The sequence below is a fragment of the Phocoena phocoena genome, chromosome 3, assembly GCF_963924675.1.
Source record: "Phocoena phocoena chromosome 3, mPhoPho1.1, whole genome shotgun sequence".
Taxonomy (NCBI): Eukaryota; Metazoa; Chordata; class Mammalia; order Artiodactyla; family Phocoenidae; genus Phocoena; species Phocoena phocoena.
In genome coordinates this window covers 101548628-101574242 of record NC_089221.1, presented here as the reverse complement: position 1 = coordinate 101574242, position 25615 = coordinate 101548628, and the positions used below count along the sequence as shown (strand labels likewise).

Here is a 25615-nt window from a genome sequence, read left to right as displayed (position 1 = left end):
ACGGAGTAGGTTGGGCACAGGGACGGCCAAAATTAAACTAAAAATAAATAAAACTTAAAAAATCTTAGGTTGTAGTCTAAGAATATCATCATCATTTACCCATGGATGGAGTATCTCTACTTTAATATAAGGGGTGCTCTGCTCAAAAACACTAAAAACACTTTCTGCAGGACAAAACCCAGCATGATTAGAGTTGAGTCAATACCAAGTAAAATGTTAATTTGAGGCATTTATCTGAATTATATCAGGATGATTCAAGTCTCCCTGAACCCTTCAATTACTTAGTCCTCAATTACCAGTATTCAAAAAAAAAAGAAAGAAAAAAGGCAAAAGTGTTTGGGTAATTCTGGCATGAATTATTCAGATAATTTGCTGCTCCTTGATTTCATTTTTGGATATGAAATCACATTCTCTGTGACCAAAATTGGAAAGAAGGCTTAAATTTAAATAACAGTTTTTCAAGTAATCTAACTTGCTGACTCATCTAGGCATGGATTCCATATTTCTACAGCCCAGGGTGACCAGATGGCAAGTTATTTTAGAGACTCTGCCTAAAATGGCCCACGGGTAGGCATTACATTTTCCAATGATAGACAAAACAGGTAGACTTACTTAGCTACTTTTGTGATCTCCTTCAGAGCTTCACTGAGAGCATATCTATAAATGCCATCTACTAAAAAAAATGAGATTCTGGTTCAAAGAATAAAAACATATACTTGAAATACCCAATATGAAACTCACTGTAGGAGGGTAGACTTGTAATCAAAAGGCCTAGATTTCTATAGAGCACACCATCCTTTCGGTGGGATGACAGGCTTGGTCCTTTTTAGTTTTCTTTTCCTTGTTTCTCCTCCTTTTCCTCTCTCTAGCTCTCCCTCTCTCTCCAAATATTCTGAAATCCTTACCATGTGCCAGGCACCAAGCTAAGACATTGGGGTACAGACTTGGATATGATGGTGCCACCAAGGGTCACCGGTGTCAGGAAGTTATACCTTTCATCGAGTTGACCATGTTTTAACTATATCCTCTCTTAGTTTTCTCTTGATTATGATCTTGCTGAATGAAGGGACATGCCTTATTTTGGCACAGCAAAATGCATGGTTTATTGCTAAGGACATCACTGAAACAAGGGCACTGGCAATCCAGGGATCTGACATCCAGGAGAGTCATATAGCTGCACTTTTCTCAGCATGGGAAGGAAAATCCCAGTTGGCTGTGGTTGGAGCAGAGATTCTCAGTGAAGGTACTGGAAGGCGTTTGAGTAAAGTCTCTACCTGATACTTTTAAACCTCAATGACTTGCTGCTTCTTTAAAAGTCCAGCCTTAAGAAAGTTTATAGACAGGCCCAGCTCTTTTAATGTGCAGACACTCTAGTGGTGGCAGACATGTGGTGCAAATATGACATGGGTTCTATATTCATCCCCTTTGGAATTACACAATTCAAAACCAGACCGGGGAGGGCGAGGAAAGGAAGCTGGAGGTGGAAGAAGGGAGTTGTCTGTTCGTAACTATTGGGACTACACTTAAACCAGGATTAGCATGCTGAAAGAATGTATTTCTAGTGGGATAATTTTGGTTTCCAAGGCAGATTTCCCCCCGTACCCTCCTACCTATAGCTCATGGGTGTTCTACATGTTTATTTCTTGCCTTCCAAGGGCAGTGCTTTAAGATAGAACATGGGGTCTTAGTTGCAATAGCTTTTTCTATGTCTCAACTCATTAAATTTTGATACTAAACCTTGTTCTACTGTCTTCCTGTGATGGAACACCCTTTCTCCTTTTCCCAGAGGGTATAAGGACCTTATGAATAGAAACCCCATTTGTGAGTCATGCTCTCATGAATCTTGCGAACTCTGGCAGCTTTTATAAAGTTTGCTAAGCTGTGCCCAGACACTGGAGATATCTGAATATTTTAACAATCCCCCATAACATGGGCATTTTCCTCCACACACAAGGTTCTCCTATGCAACAGCCAAGGACAATGCAAAATTGTGATCCATTTCAAAGGAGAAGCTGTCACTTAATGAATGTAATCTGGAGAAATGGTTCAAGATTCGGATCTCCTTCCCCCACGTCATAGGGACAAAGCTTCCATATGAAATAAGGGTTTTCTCTCTGAAATGAATGTGAACCCTAGGGAGGCAGAGGTGGGGTGGGCGGGACAAGAGTTGGGCAGGAGAAACAGAGAACACCGGGGAAACATGGGGACGGGTGCGGGGGAAGGAGACCAGACAGGCTCTAGGGGTTTCTGGAGCAGAGGTGGTCACCCCAGGTACACCATGGTACTCCTCCTGACTCATCGGCTCTGGACCCCAGAGCTAGTATACTAGCTCTATATTAGACATGAAAACACAGAAAAACATACTTTAGATCAGAGATTAGAACTTGAAAGTACAGTTTTGGGGCAGAAACTCTAATGTCTATAGCGTTACTCAGTGCCCTTTTAGTACTAGCATTCTAACAAACTTTTCTGAACTGTTACATTGGTAAGATTCAGACTGCTCCAGGGGATTCACTCTAGAACTATGCAATCAACGTACTCTCTGTTAGCTTGGTAACATACCTATGACTAGGTAATTATATAATTATCCCTTCAAGATCCTTAAAAAGCCTATGAAAATACTTTAAGATCAAAAATTTAAGATTAAAATGTGGTTATTTGATTATATCCAGAGAAATTATGGCAAAGATGCCTTTGTTTACCAGGGATTCCTTTTTGTGCTGACTGCATTTTCCATCATGATTCTGGAAATGCTGTTCAGTGGGGCTGAGGGTATGCTCGACTCGGGACAGGTTTCAGCCAGGGCCTCACCTCTACCTTCCCAATGTCTTCCATGTCTTTGCTCATTTTTCTGTTTAGTAATAGGTACTGACAATAAGGACGGAAATATGTGTATGTGTGTGTGTGTGTGTGTGTGTGTGTGTGTGTGTGTGTACGCTGGTGGTAGGGGTACCCTGAACTCTGACCTATTGGGCACAGCAGATGACCACTGACATACCCTCACATCAACTCAGGCCAAACCTACCACTCTCTTTGAAGTGGCTGTTGAACAATCTTGACATCTATGTAGAATATGGGCTACTAGCTCTTGGGTCCGGATGTATAATTCCCAGTGTGGCTAATTCCTTGGCAGTAAAACCCACACTAGTGGTGTTTATTGCTTAATGTCTTTTTAAGGAGTCTACTCTCATGTTGGTGCTAGGATTAGGGGTTTCCTGTTGCTAACCCCTCAGGCTACAGTGCCTCTGTGGTCAAAGGGGATGTGACCACTGGTGGCCAGGGGTTAATGCCCTCTGCCTATCAGTAACTAGAATCAACGCTCACTTCAAGTGTTACAGATCTTGGATAGATGTAAGCTCTGGGAAATGAATGTCTTACTGGCATTTTAAAATAAGTAACTGCAAACATTCCCTTGGAGTTGTAATAATTCAAGACCAACTTGTCCTTTATAAGAAAAAGTAAAGATAAATCTGCTTGTTATAAACAAAGTCATCCTCCACAGTTGAAACACACTGGAACAGCTATTCAGAGTAATAGAGTTGAATCTAATTTTAAAGGGCAATGAAAAGAAATTTAGATTCTTTGCTATCAAGCTGTGACCAATTTTGAAAAATAAATAGCAAACAGAACCCCCTCACAGAGCTGACATTCTTTAAAGTGTTGTATTTATTGTCCCTATTTTTCCTTTACTAGGGGAAAAAAAAAATCATAGGAACTAAAATGTGATTCCAGTATAGGCCTGGAACAAGGGTCCACTGCCCGACTCTTTCTCCCAGGGCTATACTGAGAGGGCCACCAGCAGCATAATGCTTAGAGCTAACTCCAGCCCAATGACTGCCATTGCTTCCCAAAGTTATATGATCCCGGGCAGTCCCTGCTCCCAAGAGGAACCATGTGGTCTTCAAGCAAATTCTTGGGCCAAGATTTAAAGGCATCACTGACAGATGGACACTTGGGTTCCTTTCTTTCTTGCATCTTTCTGGGGGATGCCCTTTCTATGGGTCCCACAGGCGAAATGAAGCAGGCACCAGAATCACTTAGGTATTTTTCACGTCTACGTTCCCATGCTAGTTCATCTCTCTGAGGAATCTTTATCTCAACTAGACACATCTACCCTTGCTTTATCTAAGGAACGGACTGGGCTGGTTCTCCCTGCCCCTGTGATGATGAATCAGAGAAACCTTCCCCCATATGCCATGGACAAACTAGTGGGTTTTCACTTTCCACAGAACACATGCCAAACGACAGCCACGATAAGGGATAAGTTAATTTATAAGGTAGGGAGGGGAAGGGGTCTGGATGTTTATTTAACTACACTGAATGTTATAATTTTGGGGTTTCTGTTTATCACTGAAGGAAAACTCTGTTAATACATAAAGCCAGTGAATCTGACAGGTTCAAAACTGAGCCTTCAGAAGGACTGTTCCTTAAACTGAGTAGGAAAGTGTTAACCCAGTTGTGGGATGTCTGAGTAACCTCATAACCTCCTTTCGTGTTCTGATTTTTGTAATCCTATTACAGTAGATTGCCAGCTTTGTTCTCTTACTTGTAAGAAGACAGGATGAAATATATCTGGCAGGAGAATCTACTGGGATACTAATTGTCTTGTTTCCAGGTGCTGTAGGAACCTGGAAGAAATGAGAGGTTTTCTCCTTCCCGCTCCCAAGGAGTTTGCCAAGCCTTTGTGCTTCCTTGCCTCAGGGTATTTCTGGTGACTTCTGCTTAAGGACAAAAGCAGAATTTTCCAGGCACCAGAAGACAGAACCTAAGATGGGGACGCAGAGGGGTGGGGAAGATAGGTTGGAAGAAACAGAAGTGGACCAATACCAGTGTCTGGGAAGGCAAAGGGTATTTTTTTCTATCTCCTTTGGTGACCAGTAAATACTGAAGCTCCAAGGTGCTTCCTTCAGCTTACGGAATGAATGAGACCCCTAGGGGAACCCCCTAAAATGACTGAGATTTACTTGTCCTCTAGCCTGAATGGAGACCTGGAGAAGATTAAACGTGATTTAGAGGGGAAAAAAAAGGAGAGTGACATTCTTTACACCTTAGAATTCTGAACTAACATTTACACTCATAACACATTCACTTGTATTTGTGTACCTGTAATTATTATATACATACACACACACATCCACACAAATATTTTGGAGGATTTTGGAAGGGTGCTGAAAGGCGTGCCACAGCTTTCTTTTAATTTAAATGATTAGTCTCTTTTAAAAGGGTGTTGGGGGTTTAACTCTTCTGAAATAAACCTGTCAAGAGGCACTCACTGACTTAACTCTCCATCATCCGCTCTCTTCTTAGCCCTCTCCTCTTTCCTGCTCTGTTAGGGAGTTGTATGTGGCACTGGGGGACGAAGGAAAGCTGTGCCGAAGAAGGACTTTGCTCAAAGAGGAGACTGAGCCGCTGGGGACCTTGGAGATGATCCTTTTATGCATACATTTTGAATCACAAACATTCTGTTTGAGAAAGGCCATTGTTTTGTTGGTGGGAGCTCAGAGACCGGCTTATGGACCAGCATTGCGGTTCCAAACACTGAGGTAGAGCATGGCAGGACCTCACTTCTCCTGAGGGCAGCAGACTGCTGACTAAAGGAGCTTTCAGTCTATAACCAGCAATGAAGGAAAACCTCAGCTCTGTTTCAAAGTTCTGATTCTGATCGGAGGTTGACTCATTCTACCCACGGCAGGAAATTTCATTTGTATACTTACTTGGTACTTGACTCCATTAAAACAAAGACTGAAAGCCAAGGTCAGTTGGGAAGCACAGCATGTTTGTGATCTGAGTAGATTCCTCTGCCCTCTGCTGCTGGACTGAAGCCCCTCCAACAGGTTACTTGCTCCCTTTCTAGGGCCCAGTTACAAGTCTGCCTTCTTCTATTTGGGGAAAGAGTTGTAATTTTCTACTTCCTTGGTGTCAGCCCCTGGGAAAGGTGCTCCAGGACTGGCATGTAAAAGATCATGCAGTTCAAAGTGAAGGCATGGCACTGCTGAGCAATACACCCCTAGCACCACGTACCGTGCATAGTCACACAGATGCTCTTCAATCAGCGTGTTAGAGGAAAGATTGATGCAGCTGTCGTACATCTCCTAGAGAGGTGCGATTAAAAGTCATCTGAACACATGCGACAAGCTCAGCACATGCACAAGTCTCCATAAACAGGAGGCATGCAGGACAGATTAAAGGGTAGAAGCTTCAGACATACTTTAAGGAGCCTGGGGAACTGCTGAGATCTCTGACTTGAGCGAGAGGAACCCTTAAGCCACCTGGAAAAGTTTTATTCCAGCAATGTAAGTTTGGACATATTTAATCCAAAAGGCCTGGTTTTTGGGGCACAAGTGTGACTTTTCTAGCTGAAGCAAACACATGCTAAAGTCTTTTAATAACAAAGACAACTCGGTGGAAATCAGTGTAATTAAAATTTGTGTTCAGTTAATTCGAGTGATGTTAACTAAAACTTGATTTTGGTATTGCAAAAAAGAATTTGCACAGTTCTTAGACCTCACTGGAATGGGATTTTACCTTATGGCAAATAATAAATGATGCAGGTGTGACTCTGGTTAGCAGGATGGATATTCTGGATCCTTCTGTCCCTCAGAGAGTTTCACATTTTGGCTGCTATGCCATGTTTTTTAAGGGCATGGCATGCACACAGCATGTAGGAAATGTTGCCTAAAAAGATGATTGTATCTCCTATTCACTGGATTTAAATCCAGATTATAGGGCATCGTTTTACAAGAAATGCAATTACACAATGTAGTTCATGGCATACTCTGCTGTCCCCTGCGCGCTGGCAAGCACTTCAGACCACTAGAGCTTCCTTAGGGGCTTGTGTCGTAAAACGCCAACGAGGGGGTCCCTGTGGTGTATTCATTCTAAAGGTCCTTCCAAAGTTGAGTAGTTTAGAAACAGAGTTGCTATTTATGTGCTGTTTAATTGGGCTCGAGAATAAACTGTCCAGTCACGTGAGGAGAACTAAGGCTTCCTGCGGCAAAGTCAGTGCCAAAGAAGGGCCTGATTTCATATCAATTAGTAGTCTAATCTTGTAGAAATGCCTCCCTGTCTATGACTCCTAATTCTCAAGGATCAAAACTACTTAGGGAAATTTAGGGACCAGAATACAATCTCCTGTGATTTGTTTAACCTTTCTCTCTTAAGAGTATTTTCAAAATGTACTCTAACACGACATATTTCATTAGAAACACATGAATTTGGCTTTTCATGAATCCTTTGGAATTCTCCTGGGGATGCCCTCAAGGTGGCCAAGGGCAACAATCTGTAGTGTTCGGAACAATATAATTAATGTAAAGGAATAAAAAGGATATTCTCCAAATAGCACTCACCGCCTTATTCTTTCCTTTGCTAGCAGAGCTCCCTGGATTTCCCTTACCGTCTGTGGTCTTCCTCCCAAGTGAGGTTAAGGGCAGAGTGGAAGTCTTCAGCTGGTTGGATGCCTGATAGTTATTATTATTGTTCTGGTTGCCACTTAGCGTCTCCATGATGGATCGGAAGGTTCCAAAAGGCCTTTTCAGCTGATCCCCTGGTTCACTGCTTGCGGAGGTCCGCTGGAGGGTTCTGCCCTTATCTCGGTCCTTCTCTCCATTTAGTTCAAGGCTAGTTTGCTCCATCTGCACCACAGGCTCCTCAAAGGTAACTCTGAGTTTCAAGTTCTGCGACGTTTGGCGCTTGGAAGATGGGGACTTGAGGGCGCTCTTGGGACTCGTGGCCACTTTCTGGGCAGCTGTGCTGTCAGGGCTGGGCTGAGGGAGTTCTCCAGAGGGCTGGCTTGGGGGCGCGGTTCCTGAGCCTGGACCCTGGGATTCCAAGTCTGGCTCGCTGCTTTCTGAGGTGGGGGACGGGCTGTGGCCCTCCAGAGATTTGGAGGCCTTGATACTAAAAGGAAACCTGCGTCCTGATGCCAAGCTGTGTTTCTTTATCATCAGGTGTAAGCTTTCTGCGCTGTCCATACTCTCCACGCTTTCCACGACAGGCTGTGGTCTCGGCCTGTCAACCTTTCTCACAGGCGTGCCCTTGGGGTCCTCAGAGTTGTTGGAGTCTGTGTCAGACTCACTCAGTGGCCGTTGCATCAGCTGCTTCAGCCTGGCTAACTTGAGTTCCCTCTTCTCCAGTGGGGTCTTTTTTGAATTTCTAGAAGAAGCCTGAGCATCCTGGAATTCCAAGGACAGCTTTTCCTGGGTGCAGACATTCTCTGAAATATCTTTTCCTAATAACTGGCGTAGGATTTTATCCGAATCTTCGTCTTTAGCTTTGGCCCTAGCCCGGCTGGACACGGACAGGCTTCCAAGAACTTGAATCCCCTCTTGGATTCCTGGTTTGCTTTTGCCTATGGGCTCATCATCTGCATCTGGGGATTTCCACTGGGACTTTCTGGAAGCTGGGGAGGATGGTGAACTGAAAGAGGACGAAGGACATATGAGATGACTTCCTACTGGGTTAAAATAACTCAGCCACAAATCACTGCATGGCTTAAATGCCACTAATAACTTACAAATCACTAATACTGAAATAAGAATAATGAATATGTGTTTCAAGCAATCTACAAACATTCCATGGTGGCAACCAGAACCAGTATAGTATGCCTCATACTTTTTGCTTTGACTACAAAATTTATTCTTTTGTAGTTTTACAAAACTACAATAAATAGTTTTACAAAACTACAATAAACTACTGTTTTATTGTTTATATATTAATTTTGCACAAATTTTCTCAATTGATCCCATCTTCAACAACCTTATGAACCTATATATCTTTATTTCCATTCCATAGATGAAGAAATAAAAGACTCTGAAAGAGTAAGTGACTTGTCTATAGTCCTGGAAAGAAGAAATGGCACAGCCAGAGATAAATTCAAGTCTTCTGACACTAGGTCCAGTGCCTTTCTCCATGTGATAGCTCATTTTTATTCCTCTTTATAAGAATAAAATGTTTTCTGTTATCTTCTTAAAAGATATTAAAAGAAAGTCCAAAAGAAGGCTCACACATTAAAGACAGTTAAGAATTCTAACCACCAACATTCCTGGTATTACCTGGGCGAAGAAAGGAGAGATTTGCCCTCTGATTTCTGGGCTTCCAGAAGTTGTTGGAGCTGGTTCTGCAGTGTGACACGTTGCATTGTCTGTCTGGGAAAAACAAACCAAAATATATAAGCTCTCTGACACACTGCTACTATCATAAATTAACAGGTACACATTTTTTTTCATGATGATTTTTGATAAGTTGCAATAAATCTAAAAATCTTACAAATGTGCATAATCTTCCTCCTTATAATTCAGAAATTCTCCTGAGGATGCAATCAAAAGTACCCAAAAGGATATTCATTATTCACATGAGTAAAACAACTATAACCTAAATGATCATCAATAAGACTGAGTAAATAATTTATAATTATTTCTGTGAAGGCAGCTATTAAGAATGATAATATATTTGAATATCTATGACATAGAAAAAGTTTCCCTAATATATGTGTATATATGTAGAAAGTATACAGTATGAAGTGTCCTTTAGAAAAGGGAAAATTTGGACACAGAGACAGACACACACAGCGAGAGCATCACGTGAACATGAAGGCAAAGATTAGGGCGATTCATTTACAAGCCAAAGAATGCCAAAGATTGGCAGCACACCACCAAAAACTAGGAGGGAGGCACAGAACAGATTCTCCCTCACAGCCCTCAGAAGGAACCAACCCTGTCAACACCTTGATTTCAGACTTCTAGCCTCCAGAACTGTGAGAAAATAAATTCTGTTGTTTAAGCCAGGCAGTTTGTGGTACTTTGTTACAGCAGCCCTAGCAGACTAGTATACTAGACATATGCTCACATATTTTTATATATTCATATTTCACATGCTCATGTATTATACTTAAAAGTTGATCAGTCCTTTCTGAGGGCTTTTTTAGAATCTAGAGAATAGAGTCCTTTCTTTCTCCATTCATACTTGTGATTTCTGTCATCAGTCCATCTAACTGCCTCCAAATAGTTTTCTTGACTGTGTCATAATTCACTCTGACACCTAAGAACCCTATAAAAGGAGTTTAACCTCCTTTTAATCTTTCTTCATCTGTTTTAACCCCTCACTAAATGTTTTTCTAAAAAACTTGACATGCAGTTCCAAATTTCAAAGTGGGAAAAGTAGAGTGCTCTTACGTATTTTTATTTTCTATTCATTCTTGAGACTGGGGTCAGCAAACCATAGACTATGGGCCAAATCCAGCCCATCACCTGTTTTTGTAAATAAAGTTTTATTGAAACAGGCATACACATTCATTTACATATTATCGAGTGCTGATTTCACGCTGCAAAAGCAGAGTTGAGTAATTATGACACAGAGCATGTGGTGCACAAGCCTAAAATATTTACTATCTGACTCTTTAGGGAAAAGATTGCCAGCTCCTCCCTTAGACAATTAAGTTTTCAGTATGTGAGTCACAGAACGAGTGAGAAAAATGAGATCACAGACTTCTTAGGTCTTAGGGATGAAATGTTAGGACTAAGACTGACCACTTCTGAGAAAAGGAGAGTATCTGGGGCTGATGGAAGGTTATTATCCAAATCTGTTCTCACAGAATTAAATTTAGGCAGCCGACAGCTGTTGAGTACATGCAGTGACATCTGGCAAGGAGAAGACTGGGCTTCCTCAAGCCAGTATCTAAGACTCGGCAGTCCTTTTAAGAACACTTGTAACTCATTTGTTTAGTTCCTCATCCCTGCTCACGAGAGCTGCTACCAGTTTTGATGCTAAGTGTACTAGTTTTCTACTTCTGTTAACAAATTATTACATGCTTAGTGATTTAAAACAACACATGTGTATCTTACAGTTCTGTAGGTCAGAGGACCAGAATGGGTCTCTCCAGATTAAAATCGAGGTATCCACAGTCTGCCTTCCTTTCTGGAGGCTCTAGGATGAAAGTCTATGTCCTGCTTATTCAAATCAGGTGCAGAATCGGTTCCTTGCAGTTGTAGGACTGAGGTCTCTGTTTTCTTGCTGTCTGTCAGTTGAGGGTCATTGCCAGCTCCTAGAGGTTACTGCACTTCTTGGCTCACAGCCCCTTCCTCCCTCATCAAAGTCTGCAAGAGCAGATTGAGTCCTTCTCACACTTTGAGTCTCTCTGATCTCCTTTTCTGCCTTCTCTTTACTGTTACTCATGTGATGAGACTGGAACAACCCCAATAATCCAGGGTGACCTTAACTCCAACTGCAACCTTAATTCCCTTTTTGTCATGTAAGGTAACATATTCATACCTTCCAGGGATTAGGATGTGATAGACATCTTTGGGGGACAGTTTGCGGCTGGGGTTGGGGGGCGGGTACCACACTAATACTGCAGAGTTCGGTAAATACTGCTTACTCCTCTAAAATCAGAATCAGTTTTCCTTTTTCCAAGTTCTGTAATAATTAATGTGTTTTCTAAACAGATTTCACTTTCTGTAACCTATGGCTTTTGACCTGTTTTCTTAATTTTAATGCACATTCTGATAATACGCTTCTATGTCCAGAGTAAATCTAGTGTTACCATACATTGTTTTCTCTTTATTGAAAAAATACCAAGTTATTTCATTGTTTTTACCCAACATGGAAAGAGTTTGCTAGCTTTGTTTAACTTAGTTTTTTTCTGAAGGCTAAAAAGTTTAAATTTTATTTTTTTTCCTAGTAAAAGCCTAAATTCATTAAAGAGAGTATTCTAGGTACTGGCAGGGGGAGAAGCAGAGGAGTACAGAGACTCTTACCTCTAAGGCAAGAGAATAGAAGCAGAGAGAGAAAACAATTCCCCGAGCTGAGCGAGGAACCAGAGGATCTCAGGACTTGTCATATTGTTGCATGAATTACACTTTTAATCAGTTAAGGGCTCCTACCAACCACAGGTCTTTTTTCACAAGGAAAGAAGAAAAAACAATACTTTTTATAATTTTAAAGTAAAACTTCATTTTTTTCCTTAAAATTTAATTTTTAAGGGTTTGTCATCCTAATCTGTCACCATTACTTTGAGTAGTATTTTTGATGTTCAGTGATTCCCTTCCTAGTATGGCAGCTGTCATTTGGCTGATGTGTTTTCCAAGGGCTGACCTTGGTCCCCTCAGACGAGCATCAGCTCCTTAATCCTCCAACCTGCTGGAGACCCCTTGGATGGCCCCTCCTCTGGTCCTCCTTTCTTCAAGCATATCATGGCAGCCTTCCAGAAATGCTTCCCTGGCATCTAGGTATGCAGTGTGTACCAGCTGAATCATCTCATCAAAAAAGAACTGATTTTAGCTAGACAAAGAGTGTTTTAAGTAACATCACGCTAAGTTTACATTCTGAGGATTTTAAATTCTGAGGATTCATGAATCGTCTGCTTAATTTTTATAATAAATTTGCCAGTGATATTTACCAGGTGACCTGTCTGTAATTTCCCAAATATACATTTTTTCTTTTTGAGAAAACTGAGAAACTGGCCCATCTCTAGCCCTTCTCTCTCTCTCTTGCTTTTGACGATTTGCTAGACTGTTAAGGACAGAAGTTTGGGATGATGCCCACGTGTGCTTTCCGCGCCTGCCACGTCATCTGACCCTGAGATGTGAGCACAGAGAGAGGCTCCTTCCCCTTGTCCACTGTGGCTTAAGTTCTCTGCTTAGGAAGCTAGCTCTGCATTTTTTTTGTTTAAATATCATTTTGCCTCTGCAGAAATGGCATGAATGCTGGCCATGAGGACTTGGGACGGAGGAAGAAAAGAAGATGAGGAGGATACTAGGGAATTCCTGTAAGACCAGCAGGAGGGAGCCTTCCAAAGACCTGGCTAAAACCTAAGCACAACGATGAGCAGCCAGACTTGGTTCTCATGGAACGAACAGGTCACTCACTCCTTCAGCTGCTTGGTTAGCTTCACCACCTGGGAGGCCAGCGACATGCAGGTCTCCACCACCACCAGGTACCGGGAGCACAGGGTGTGTCCGTGGCGCTCAGCGCTCTGGGAGGGCTTTTCCCCCGCGTGGTTCTGCATGGTGACATTTGCTCCATATTCAACCAGGGTCTGTCAGAGAATGCAGAGACATGTGATCATATCAGAACCTCCCTCTAAACATTATTTATTATTTTTTTCAATTGAAGTACAGCTGATTTACAATATTGCTAGTTTCAGGTGTGCAGCAAGGTGATTCAGTTATTTATACACATTTTTTCAGATCGTTTTCATCATAGGTTATGACAAGATACTGAATATAGTTCCCCACGCTATACAGCAGGTCTTTGTTGTTTATCTATTTGATGCGTAGTAGTTAGTATCTGTTAACCCCATGCTCCTAATTTATTCCTCCCCCTGCCTCCCTCTCCCCTTTGGTAACCATAAATTTGTTTGCTATGTCTGTGAGTCTGTTTCTGTTTTGTATACAGATTCATTTGTATTACTTTTCACATTCCACATACGAGTGATACCATATAGTATTTGTCTCTCTCTGTCCGACTTACTTAGTATGATATTCTCTAGGTCTATCCGTAAACATCCGTATTTTTTAATGACTGTAACAGAAGGTTGAATGGAACTTTTCCTGTTGTTCCAAAACCAGTCACCAGAGCCCATAGCGGGACACGGTTGGGTTGAGGAGTACCATCACACACAAAGGACAGCCTCTGGTGAGCTTTCAGTGGTCAGTATCAGATGCCTCTTTTTGGAGCCTACAACGATGCAGCCAACCAATCCCACTACTATCAATCTCACAACAGCCTCGGAAGGAGACTGGGAAGGGGTGGAGGCTCCTTCTTCCTTAGAGTCCTTTCCTTTATAGGTGTGCAGGGCAGTGTCTGTGGTGAGAGGCTTTGTCCCTTTCAGTGGGTGGGCCCTTGAAGTTGGGGATGCCCATAAGAAAAAGAAGGAATTTTGTTTACTTTTTCCTATTTACTTGGGCAGCGCACATGATCTGTTGCTGAACCTACCCAATCAGGAATAAAAAGAACAGGAGAGAATTGTCATGGCAGGGCCCACATTCCCACCACGAGCCATGGCAAGGGTATGTCCCATATATTGAGCAGACGTTGTAGAAGGGAGCTTGCTGTGAGCTTGTTATCACCCAATTAAAAAGGAGAGGGTTCTTGGGTGACTTCCCTGGTGGCGCAGTGGTTAAGAATCCACCTGCCAATGCAGGGGGCATGGGTTCGATTGCCTGGTCCGGGAAGATCCCACATGCTGCAGAGCAACTAAGGCCGTGCACCACAACTACGGAGTCTGTGCTCTAGAACTCGCAAGCCACAACTACTGAGTCCACGTGCCCCAACTACTGAACCCCACACACCTGGAGCCCATGCTCTGCAACAAAAGAAGCCACCACAATGAGAAGCCTGCACACCACAATGAAGAGTAGCCCCCGCTCGATGCAACTAGAGAAAGCCCGTGCACAGGAACGAAGACCCAATGCAACCAAAAGAATAAGTAAATAAAATAAATTTAAAAATTTAAAAGAAAAAAAAGGAGAGGGCTCTTTAGCAACAGGAGGCGGTGGGGTGCAACACAGGTGGAGGGGACTGTATGGCGGAGGAGGGCGTGAGGTCGGGGCCAGATCTCCTGTCTCAGGTATCAGTGGGAAGGCTCTAGAGGACCCTCTGAAGTCCCCACCCACCGTGCCCACCAGAGATTCAGCCTCTTAAGGCTTCCCCAGAGGGCATCAGTGGCCAACCATAGTGAGCTAAAGAAGCAAGACAACTTTCAGGGAGATGCCATGACCTCTGGCAGTAAAGCAAAGAGACAGCTGACTTTTTCTCTCCATACCTCCCCTTTGTCTCCAACACCGGAGCCCAGAAGAGAGAGGGGAATAGGAGCTAAGGTGGTGTGTAAAAAACCAGTCATGCCTCCGTCCCGTACCAAGTCCCTTTCACCCTGAGTCTGATCTGGGTTGGGGAGGAGAATGCTTTGAACCAGAAGTAAGACTGAGATTTTTAAACTGGTTTGAAGTAAATTTGTTAATAGTCAAACAAAAGCAAAAAGTTAAGGAATCTGGCCAGGATACCATTAGTAGAGGGGAGAGAGGTTTGACGGAGCATGGTTGACATCGTTAATTTTTTTTTTTTTTTTTTTTTTTGTCTGCACCTCGGCTTGTGGGATCTTAGTTCCCTGACCGGGGGCTGAATCCTTGCCTTTGGCAATGAAAGCCCGGAGTCCTAACCATTGGACCGCCGGGGAATTCCCTGACATTGTTAATTAAAAAAAAATCAAAACTCTCTTGTTTTTATGCTGGGATGACAACAGACCCCACAAAAAGCTGTTACATCAATATTAATCAACTGTCAGAGTCTGCCGTATTTTTTGACACTATCAAGATCAGTCTGTAGACCTCTGGATTTATTTTAGTAATAGAAAATGTTTTTTCCACAAGAAATACTTGTGATTTTTAAATTCCTAGACTACTTAGACTCAGAAGTCATTAAGGGGCTTCATTTTCCTCTCGGTTTAGGATCACTCACCACAAAAGGTGCCAGAAGGCCACTGCCACCCACGTCACAGGGTGTCCCAGAGATCACCTCACCCTGAGCTCTCAGAGACTCCGCATAAACACACTATCATCACTCCCCTTGACTCTGGCCTCTGCAGTTATCTTTCCAATGTTTTCCATACTCAGTTCCCCTCTTCACTTCATAAAGGTCCTCGCTCACCCCCTTTTCTACTTTCAATCTCTTTGTACCTATTTTTTTTTTTATTCTCACACCCAGTGGATAGACCCGCTTCCAAGATTATTCAAGTTTCCACATCCATGGTGTCTAGCGCCAAAAATATCATTTGTGTTAAGTGGAGAGACGAACACTCTGAAAAGACAGACTGCCTCTCCTCACATATTAAGAAGGAAAGTAAGTAAGATCTCAAACAGAATTAGTGATATCAGCTGGTTTTCTTTGGGTTGCAGTCATTTACTGGCTGATAAAAACAGTCTACTTCAATACTATTAAATATATAGTGTTTTGTCACATGGAAAAATGAAGTTTTCAGTCTTCATTTAATTATTTTTCCTCCACAAAAAGTAATGCTACTCCTTTCATCTTTCTGCAGATCCTGGTAAAAATTTGAATTTCTCTCTTTTCTCATCACTCCTTTTACAACTTGGTGTCTTAAATTAGAAGATGCACGCTTTGCCAACAACAGTGGGGAAACTTCCCAGACACTTGAAATATTTCCTATCAGTGTGGCTTTCCACAGAGTGGTTGCATGTGAGGAGACTCTACAGAGGGCTTTTTGCTGTGACCTCTGCTTTCCGGTTTTAGGAATCTCTTGCCTCTTACGTTTACTGCTTTTCCACATCGTCTGAATTCCCTGAGTCCTCTCTACCTTCCCGAGCAAGTTCTCACTTCCCAGTTTTCTCTCTGAGATACAGTCTACCTTGCTCACAGTAGGACCTCAGTAAGTACCCGCTGAGTTTGGAATAAAAGAAACAATACCTAATAAGGCTGAAAAAGAGTGTTGTTTTCTTAGAGTTCTTACATACACATACTTTGAACTGTATAAATCTGGTGAGGTAAAAGTATTTTCTTTAATCATGGCCTTCAGCCATACGTTGTCAATCGCCCTTTCCTACATCTCAGGCAGATGTGGGAACAAACCCATAGATGTTGGGTCATTTTCAATGATGAGAATGGTGTGACGGGTTGGACTCTGGTAATTATGATTTATGTTCATAAATTAAATTCCAGGTCAATTCTAAACTCTGTTTCCAATTCAAAGCTTTTCCTCTCCTCACACTGTCACTCTCCCTCCTTCTCTTCAGCTCTCTTCTCTCTTCGTTTTGTCAGTGAGGGCCTTACATTTTCTAGGTAAAAAAGCCTATCCAGTTTAAAAAAAAATTTTTTTAATTGGAGTATAGCTGATTTACAATGCTGTACTAATCTCTGCTGTACAGCAAAGTGACTCAGTTATACACAGAGACATTTTTTATTTAATATTCTTTTCCATTATGGTTTATCACAGGATATTGAATATTTCCCTGTGCTATACAGGGGGGTGGGAGAAGGAAGGACTGGGAGCTTGGGATTAGCAGATGTAAACTATTGTATACAATAAATACCCAGTTTTCATATTCACGTGTGCCCCAAGCTTCTGAGGACTCTCGCAGGGCCTCCCACTATGTGCTGTTAGGATGGCGGCACTGGGTGTGGCTCAGCTTTGTGCAGCTCTGCATTCAGCTGTGGGACGAGAGGCCAACCCCTCTTCCTGTAGGAACCCTGTGCTCTCTAAGCAGCCCTCCTGGATGTACCTCCAGGTGGCCTGGGGCAGGGGGAAGGGCCTCCCCACCTCCTGTGGCTCTGCTCCCCAACCTCTCTACATCACTGCACACAAAGGACATGGTAATGTTCGCAAGGTATGTTGGGCTAAAGGGATGAGGCCACCGGAGGCTCTTGGGTGGAGCGGCTGGCCAACTGAGGCCCTGCTGAGCCTGCCCACGGGCAGAGGGGACCAATATCGAGGGCCTCCTGTAATCAGTTCTGGGTCTTTTTGAATGCTTTGGGGAAGCTCAGTCCTACTACAGAGAACGGGAGAAGAAAACCACACCACTCTCTCTCCTAAGCCTCCTGCTTGCTACTCTGAGGAATTCTTCTCATTCTTTCTTAAAAATTTGGTCCTGTGTTTCAGACATCCGGGAAGGCGAAGTGTGCTAATGACAGCAGGAAGGGTGCACCCTCCATGCGACGGACTCAGCGATGTCAGTCTGGTAGTGGTTTCCTGCTGTCTTGAGAACATGGGGGTACTTCATTGTCCTCAGCATTGGGGTTTTAAGGTAATGCTGCAAGGGCAAGAAGTGTCCCCTTCAACATCCTGTGACACTCCAGGAGAAACCCAGACAGCTACTGATGCCAGTGTTTGTGTGCATTTCTGGAAATACAAATGTAACCATTTGACTCCTCATGATCCACTATAAGAGGAAAAGCTGATTTAATCCAGACATTCTCCCAGTGAACAAAATTCCCATGTTTTGTTTTATTACTTGATGCACTCATTTCTCTCTCCAGAGCAGCAGGGCCTGTGTACCTGTATGCACCCGAGGTAGCCATGCTGGGAAGCCACATGAACGGCGCTGTTGCCTTCCTGGTCTACTTCATCCAGTGAGATGCCCTGCTCTTGCATGAACTGAAGAAGCCACAGCAGAATCTTTTCCTATTAAACACAAGGACAGGCTGGAATTAACAGACTGTCACGTAGTGAAGTCTAATATAAGGACAGAGGAAAACAAAACTCCAACATGTGAAGCTTAGATATAGCCAAGCTTACCTTACGAGGAGGACATTTCCATTCAGTATGAACTGAAAATTCTTGCATCTCTGACTAAAGTTAATGAAAGAAGAATGCTCTGAGAATTTGAAGAACAGAAAGTTATCTCAGAAACGCTCTTGTTTTGCTTATTTATTCTACAGGTGGGAAAACTGATTCACAGAAAGTTTGAGTACCTCCTCAGTCACACAGTGAGACAGTCAATGTTGGAACCAGTCCAGTCTTTTGAGTCCAAGGCAATGTTTTTGTTACTTTGTTATATTATCTGGAGGCTTCAAGAATATTATTGTAAAACCTTGGACTATTGAGATACCTAGCTTCTACTTGTTTATCATGCTTCAACCATGCCTTCCGAATCCCAGACCGTACAATCAATAGGCTTACAAGAAAGAGGCAACATCTTAAGTTGCTAAGTATAAGATAACCACACTGAAATAAAACTGGGACCCTCTTGATTTTTCTGACCAAATGTTGGTGTTTTTTGTTTGTTTGTTTGTTTTAACAGATAAATCTTTCTCTTCTTCTATGTTAAAGGAAGGGGACTCAAAGCTTTGAACACAACCTTTCAAAAGCAAAGACATAGAACAGTCAGTGTGTGTTGTCATAATCGGTTTGCATTTTACCCGCTGAGTCTTTTGTGGTATTTACATGTTACGTTTGGCCTCAGGAGAAAGCACGGGGATGGGAATTCACTGTTTTAAAATAGAAAAATTAAATATAATGTTAAAAAAAATATGAGAGTGGTAAAAACAACAGCATGAAGTTTAGTGGGTGGAATTTGACATTTAAAAAGATGATCATGCGTTTGAAATAGCCTTGAACCTCTCCTTAGCCTTTTAAAGGATTTTCTTTTCCAGTTACTTGCTTGGACTGGTCATGAACTTTTATATTTCTCTGGATTAAATTTGCCTTCACCTTCTGAACATGCCAACTAATCTGCTAAAGGAATGCTGGATAAAAACAGCCAGCTCCTTTCATGTTTCTCCCCTCATGTGGGGAACAGGGCACTGTTTATAAAGGCATCAGTGACATCAGGGAGAGACGGAATATTTGTACCACACCTTTTTTACACGAGCAAGCAGGGAGTAACCCCTCTAAAGAGCAAGGAGAGAAAATGTAATCAATACCTACAACCGACCAAGAATGCACCCCGGGAAAGCATGGTGAGTGTTAGCTGCAAAAGCAGACAGACCTTGTAGGAAGTAAAACCCTCCACGTCCCTAGAGAATGAGGTGGAGCAAAGCCTGGAGGCTAGGGTTGGGAGGTAGGAGTGTGATAAGATAGGCTGATGTGCTTAATCCTCTTCTTCAGAGGCAAACTTGGAGGAAGCTGGGAGTGACATTTGGACCAGAGCAGGTGATGTTTCCAATGCATAAGGTACAACAACTTCCTTTATTTTTCCTAATTAGGTAGGGAAAAAACCGAAATATTTTTATCTGGAGACAGATGATCGAACCATGTGATCTTAACTCCCGAAAAGATCTGGATGAGTGGGTGTACCTCAAGATCAATGACATGACCAACTGGTTAGAAGTCAATGCCTAAGACACAGAAACATCAAGCGGGCAGGTTGCCGGGCCCCTACTGGTGAAAAGGACAGTGCTGCCATCTTCAATGTCGTTGTCAAGTTTGTGGTGACCCCCATGATATTAAATGTTAAAAATGCGAAGTGGCAGAGATTTTAGGGAATTATCCAATTCAATTATTTTACAAATCAGAAAACTGAAGAAGACAACTGGATATTATCTGATATTCTAGCAGCTTCTCTCTTTAGCAAGTAAAGTTCAGAGGAGTTCAAGATACTCAGAAATGTTTTATATGTACCTTCTTGTCAGGCATACTTTCATGTTTTTCAGACTCGATTAAATATTATAGTGGATATGTCTATTCCACATGCACAGAAAATGCCCTTTATTATAATTCAGTGTTTCGAATAACTGAATATAACTGAATAACTTATAGTAATGGAGTTATAGGAAATAGAATACTATTCCTAAGACTAGGAATTTTCCCTTTGTAGAAATCTGGGAAGAATCTAGAGACCTGGACTTTGCAGGGGCTTGATGACCTGGGAGAACAGGGCAAGGTCTATGTGAGGCAGGAGTTGCCTTGGCCCCTGACTCTCCCAGTCAGGTGCAGTCCATACTGTTATGACAACCTGCCTGCTTTTCTTACGATGTCATGGATAATTCTTTCCTATAATTAAGGCTCTTACCCAATTCAACATGCGAGACTTACATAAAGGAAGAATGTTTATCCTATTGTTCAGAACAAGGCACGTCTTTGCCCAGCCCCTCCAATTCAGTTTTGTGTTCTGCAGTGGACAATTTACTTTAATAAGAAGCTACGCAACTGGCCTGTTCACTGAGAAATCGATGGAAATGACAATCTCCCTTACGATACAGTGCACAGAAGTACTGCACAAAGGGATGGGCTGGCTGTCCACTTAGGATTTCTGAGAGGGACATGGAGATGGCTAGAATCCCTTGGTTTGGGTAAAAGCATGTTTAGCATCCAGTCTCTGAGAAATGCTTTCTGCTCTGATTCTGGAGAACATTCCAGCAGAGATCCACAGTCCTACAATTTAAACAGTGACTTATTTGACAAATATCTAGTAAGGAGAACAGAACAAATACAGCTATTTTCTCCAACTAAGAAGGCCCTTGTAAATGCATACATGTTATATATGCAATGATGACCACCTCTTCTTTTATCTTTTAGACATTCCACGGGTTCTTTCCTCTGCCCCCCACCAGTGTGTGCGTGGTGTGTATGTGTGTGTGTGTATCAGGAAGATGTTAAAGGAAGAATGTAACTTCAGATGTTCATTTTCCCATAGGCATTGCTTTCAGAGAACATCCAATACAGTCCCACGGATGGGCTGGCTCTTCTGTATTATTTCTATTTTACAGAATGCCTCTGCAACTGACATTCCACCCAATCACCCACACACCCACCTACCCATTCAACTTACATCTAACGACTTGAAACCTACTTGCATGTTCTTAAAGGCAATGTAATTTATTTAAAGCGGCAATTAATGCATGTAACTTATGAGATTTGCTGGACAGTCTAATTAAAAATGTAATTGAAAACTATGCCACCGGTTTATTACTGGTATCAATAAAATGTCTACAGTTTTGTTACAACCATAAGTTCTAAAGGAAGCAGCTTTGCCTGTGATCATAGGTTATCAAATCTAACGTGCCATCAATTATAAGATTCACTCCAGTTTTTGGCACGTTCAAATGTAAAAAGATGGCCAGCAGTAATCTCATATCGTCATTTACTGTAAGATAAATGTTGAATCTAGAGATAGTAAAATGTGAAAAAAAAATACATCTAAGAATTGATTAAATAGGATAAGGCCCAAATAATTCTTTGCCCAATTTCTCTGATACTTCACTCATAGTGAAATAAATATATTAAATAATATTTATAGAAATAAAAATAATAAAGTGGAAGGTATCCAATAACCATAATAGCCAACATTTACCTAGTGTCTAATATGTGCTGGCAGTGGGCAGTGCTTCATGTGGCTTTTCTCATTTGGACCTCAGAGTAACCCTGTAAAGAAGGTTCTATTATCTCCATTTTAAAGATGAGGAAACTGAGGTCCAGGGAGATCTTTTCTTTTTTTAAAAAATGTAAATGTATGCAAGGTTACTGAGCTAGTAAGGGTAGGGCTAGGATTTAAACTCAGATTCAGGAGCTAATGTTCTCTGTCTTCTGAGTATGAATATCCACCATGGCTCGTTGCCCCATGACCCCTGACTCCATAAAGGACACACTCCCTTTCCAACCTTTGGGTCACAGAAATCACATTAACTGTCAGTCTGTGGGCTGTGGAGCTCTGTGTTGGTTAAGCTTTTTCAAAGGTCCTTGGAGAGCAGATGAATGCTTGTGCCATTCAAAGATTTTTCAGTTTGCTTTCATCTGCAATCATAACCCTTTCAGTGTTGTTTACTTTTTTCTACCCCATGACAATGAAACAATAAAGTCAACAGAATATTTCCCCTTTTTAAAGTAAACCGTGGAAAAACGATAACACAGCCTGTGGAAGGAACCCCCTCACCAGCATGCCTATTCATGACCATTCGTAGGAACTGCTGAGCTTTTTCTTTTTTGAAAAAGTGCTTTTTGGTTTTTTTTTTGATCTGTATCAGGGCAAACATTTAAAATGGAGAATGACCATAGCGTAGGCAAATGTGCTCTTTCTTGGTAAATGCTTAATGCTATGATTCCTGTTGTTTCCGTAGCAAAACTCCTTGACCAAAAGTCACATGAAAGATTCAGAAACAAAATGATAAGTTTGATGTTGAAAGTATCAGAGAGCCCACTGAACCAGTGACCAATGCAAAACAGGCCGGAGCCCCCAAGCACCTGAGGGCAAGAACTTTGCTGGGATCCTGGACGAGACCATCTGAACCTTCATGTTCGAATAAAACTGCCCAAGTTACACAGGCGGTGACTTTGACTTGAGACAATTCTGTCTCAGTTGTTTCCCCAGCAAGCATCTCTCTCAAGGGACAGCAAAGCAGGCCCATCCGAGGACGCCCCTGCTCATTCCCTGAGCGTCCCTCATGCTTTCACCTTCATGCTCCCTGTGGCCGGTTCTGTTAGGTACAATCAGGGAATGAAATAGCTGCCCCCTCCGAGACCTGGTGTGTCAAGAGGAGGAAAATCAATTCCTATCACCCAAAGATCTATCACTCCAGAAGACCACTAAAAACTGCTGGCTACCCTGCGGTTCTGGAGCCCTTAAAGGTAATTTTAACCAGTAAAAGGACACAAATTGCGAGTCAAATGGAGCTCATTCTTTAAGAATCTATAGGAGGGGCAGAGGGCAACTAAAATAAACCAAGAGAGGAATTTTCCTCTGTACTATCCTTTCCAAAGGTATTTACTGAAGAAACAAAACCAGAACACACTCAAGTGCCTGCTTGATGTAGAAAAAACTGCATGTGCTGAATCCATTAGAAAACTGTTCAATAACAGTCTTCCTTGTGAAAATATTAGCCTTGTAATGGTTCCAGGTTCAGCATCTCCACAGGTTATCTGTTACATAAGTGGTCGCGGCGGATGTAGGATGGCTGGGCAGAATTTGCAGTCCTAATGGGCTTCTACATTTTCTACGTAGTTAGGAATGCTCTCCTGAAGGCACTGCTGGAATGCCTTGCTGTACTTGAGGTCATTAAAAATGCTTATCAGCTTGAAATAACAATCTGAAGACTGATACTAACATGAAGCAAATGTTTGACATGGCTCTTCACATAGGTCACTAATTTCCATATTTTCCTCTAGTCCAGCCAGGCAAACTACACTATCACCCAACCAGTCCCAGAAATGGCACTTTCTTTTGTTCTGTCCCAATAGCTTCAAAATTATGAGAAGCCTGCTGTGAGAGCTGAAGAGAGAAACTGGCACATATAAGCAACATTGCTCAGGACAAAGAAGGCCGGATGCCCAATTATTGACTTAAAGTCTCAGAACAGCAGTGCAATCCTTTCCTCCTTTTCTTTGGCAAGCTCTTCCAAAAGTGCAGTCAGCCTTTTCACTGATAGCTGAAATTCCTCTTTAGGCTTTACATAAGCAAATGAAATCAGGGGTATGAAACAATTACTCAGACAATTTGAGAATAAATAAAATTTTGTTTTATACTGAGAATGATTTATGAAGACTATTGTCTTAGTGATTCTTTTGGTCATTTGAAAATACTATTCTCCCCTTTGCCAGTCTAAGCAAAAAAAGGGCATCTTAACAAATCTTATTAATTCTTACGTTTGTTTGTAGAGCACCATGACTGGGGCTCATAAATACAATACACAAAGAAAACGGAGTAATTATTTCAAAGACATTGGCTTTTACAAATTTTAAATGTTCTTCCTGCTCCTTTCTTCATTCCATGAATTTCATACGAGCTGTGTTACGATACTCCAAATATCACAACGTATTGTGAGATAAAATTGTAAAAAAGGACTTCTGCAGCTGTATCCGTGCCACTGTAAACAAGCTATACAAATTATCTACACAAATGGAGGAAAACCAGAATCTGGTCCCAAAGCCAAAGGACCTGAGTTGAGATCCAGCCTTTGCTCTTACTAGCAAAGTAAGAATTTACTTTGTTACTACTTTGTTACTACTATTTACTTTGTTACTACTACTTACTAGCAAAGTAAGCATTTTACTTTGTTACTACTAATTTACAAAGTTACTACCACATGCAAGCCACTTAAGATTTCTTTTTTCAGTCTCCTCATCTATAGAATGGGGATAAAAACAACAGAATCCAATAAGGTTGTTTTAAGGCATAAGGCAGATAATGTACACAAAATCCAACGGCGTGGTGCTTGGTACATATAGGAAACATTACATATATATTAATTGAAGTTACCATGGCACAAAATAAACTATCACCTAACATGACTCCCCCTGAAGAAAGGCTGTGGTAATATTCTAGGAGTCTATTTTTAAAATTTGAGATTGTCATGCTTGAAAAAGCATAATCTCTTGTTGACAATACCACAATTTACTGCCACTGGGAAAGTGTATGAAGCCAAAGGGATAAGGTCATATGCATGAGAAGCAATTTTCTTCGCCACAAACAAATGTGATTAAATCTATTTTAATACAGTGCTGACTTTATTTATATTTTTTTAAGACGGAGATTGGCATTTTGTGGTTCCAATTTTTTTTAAAAAGATAATTTATACTCACCCTTCTCAAAGGGAGTTAGTGATGATTTTTTACTGCATAGACGGGACTGTGATCTGTGCACATCAGTTACTCACACTGGGATTTCCTAACGCAGAAACTGGTTGTAACTGAGACTCATTTAGTTAGTGTGATTGCTTATCTTTAATGGACAGAGACTTCCCCGATTAATGCCATACCAAAGATTTTCTTCTTAATTTTGGTTTCAAGAAAATCTATCATTTTTCCTTTTGACAAGAGTTAAATTTGTTTATTGTAGGAAATTTGGAAAAAAGTGAAAAATATAAGAAAGAAAATAAAAGTCACTTATAATTCTACCCTGAGTGATAATTACTATAAAAACAAGTTGTGACATAGTTTTTTCTAGTTTTATTATCTATTTCTCTTTCTCTCTCTCCAAAATTCAAAGTTGGTACCAAATTACAGGAACAGTTTTGTCTCATACATTTTAATTCAATATTATATAATGAATATTTTTCTGTAAAATTCCATCGTATGGATGTTGCTTCATTATTTATCCAATATCCTATCTGGAATATTTAGGTTGTTTAAAACATTTCTTTCATATAAAAAAATGCTGCAATGAATATCACTGCTTATAAATCTTTGAATACATTTTTGATGATTTTTTATGTTTGGATTTTGATGGACTAAAAATTT

At 41.5% G+C, this 25615-nt stretch overlaps 1 protein-coding gene across 3 annotated transcripts in view; it reads right to left on the bottom strand.

The window, feature by feature from the left end:
* The window catches only part of SNCAIP (synuclein alpha interacting protein), a 72865-nt gene that overhangs the window by 5573 nt on the left and 41677 nt on the right, over nucleotides 1-25615 (bottom strand). For 2 of the 3 annotated variants that reach the window (XM_065873097.1, XM_065873099.1), the window contains 5 exons: nucleotides 18002-18127; nucleotides 12861-13030; nucleotides 9051-9143; nucleotides 7347-8415; nucleotides 6022-6092 (listed from right to left, as the gene is read on the bottom strand). In XM_065873097.1, the coding sequence (XP_065729169.1) occupies nucleotides 6022-6092; nucleotides 7347-8415; nucleotides 9051-9143; nucleotides 12861-13030; nucleotides 18002-18127 (1529 nt within the window). The remainder of the gene's footprint in view (nucleotides 1-6021; nucleotides 6093-7346; nucleotides 8416-9050; nucleotides 9144-12860; nucleotides 13031-18001; nucleotides 18128-25615) is intronic. The other variant, XM_065873098.1, reaches the window with a different exon arrangement.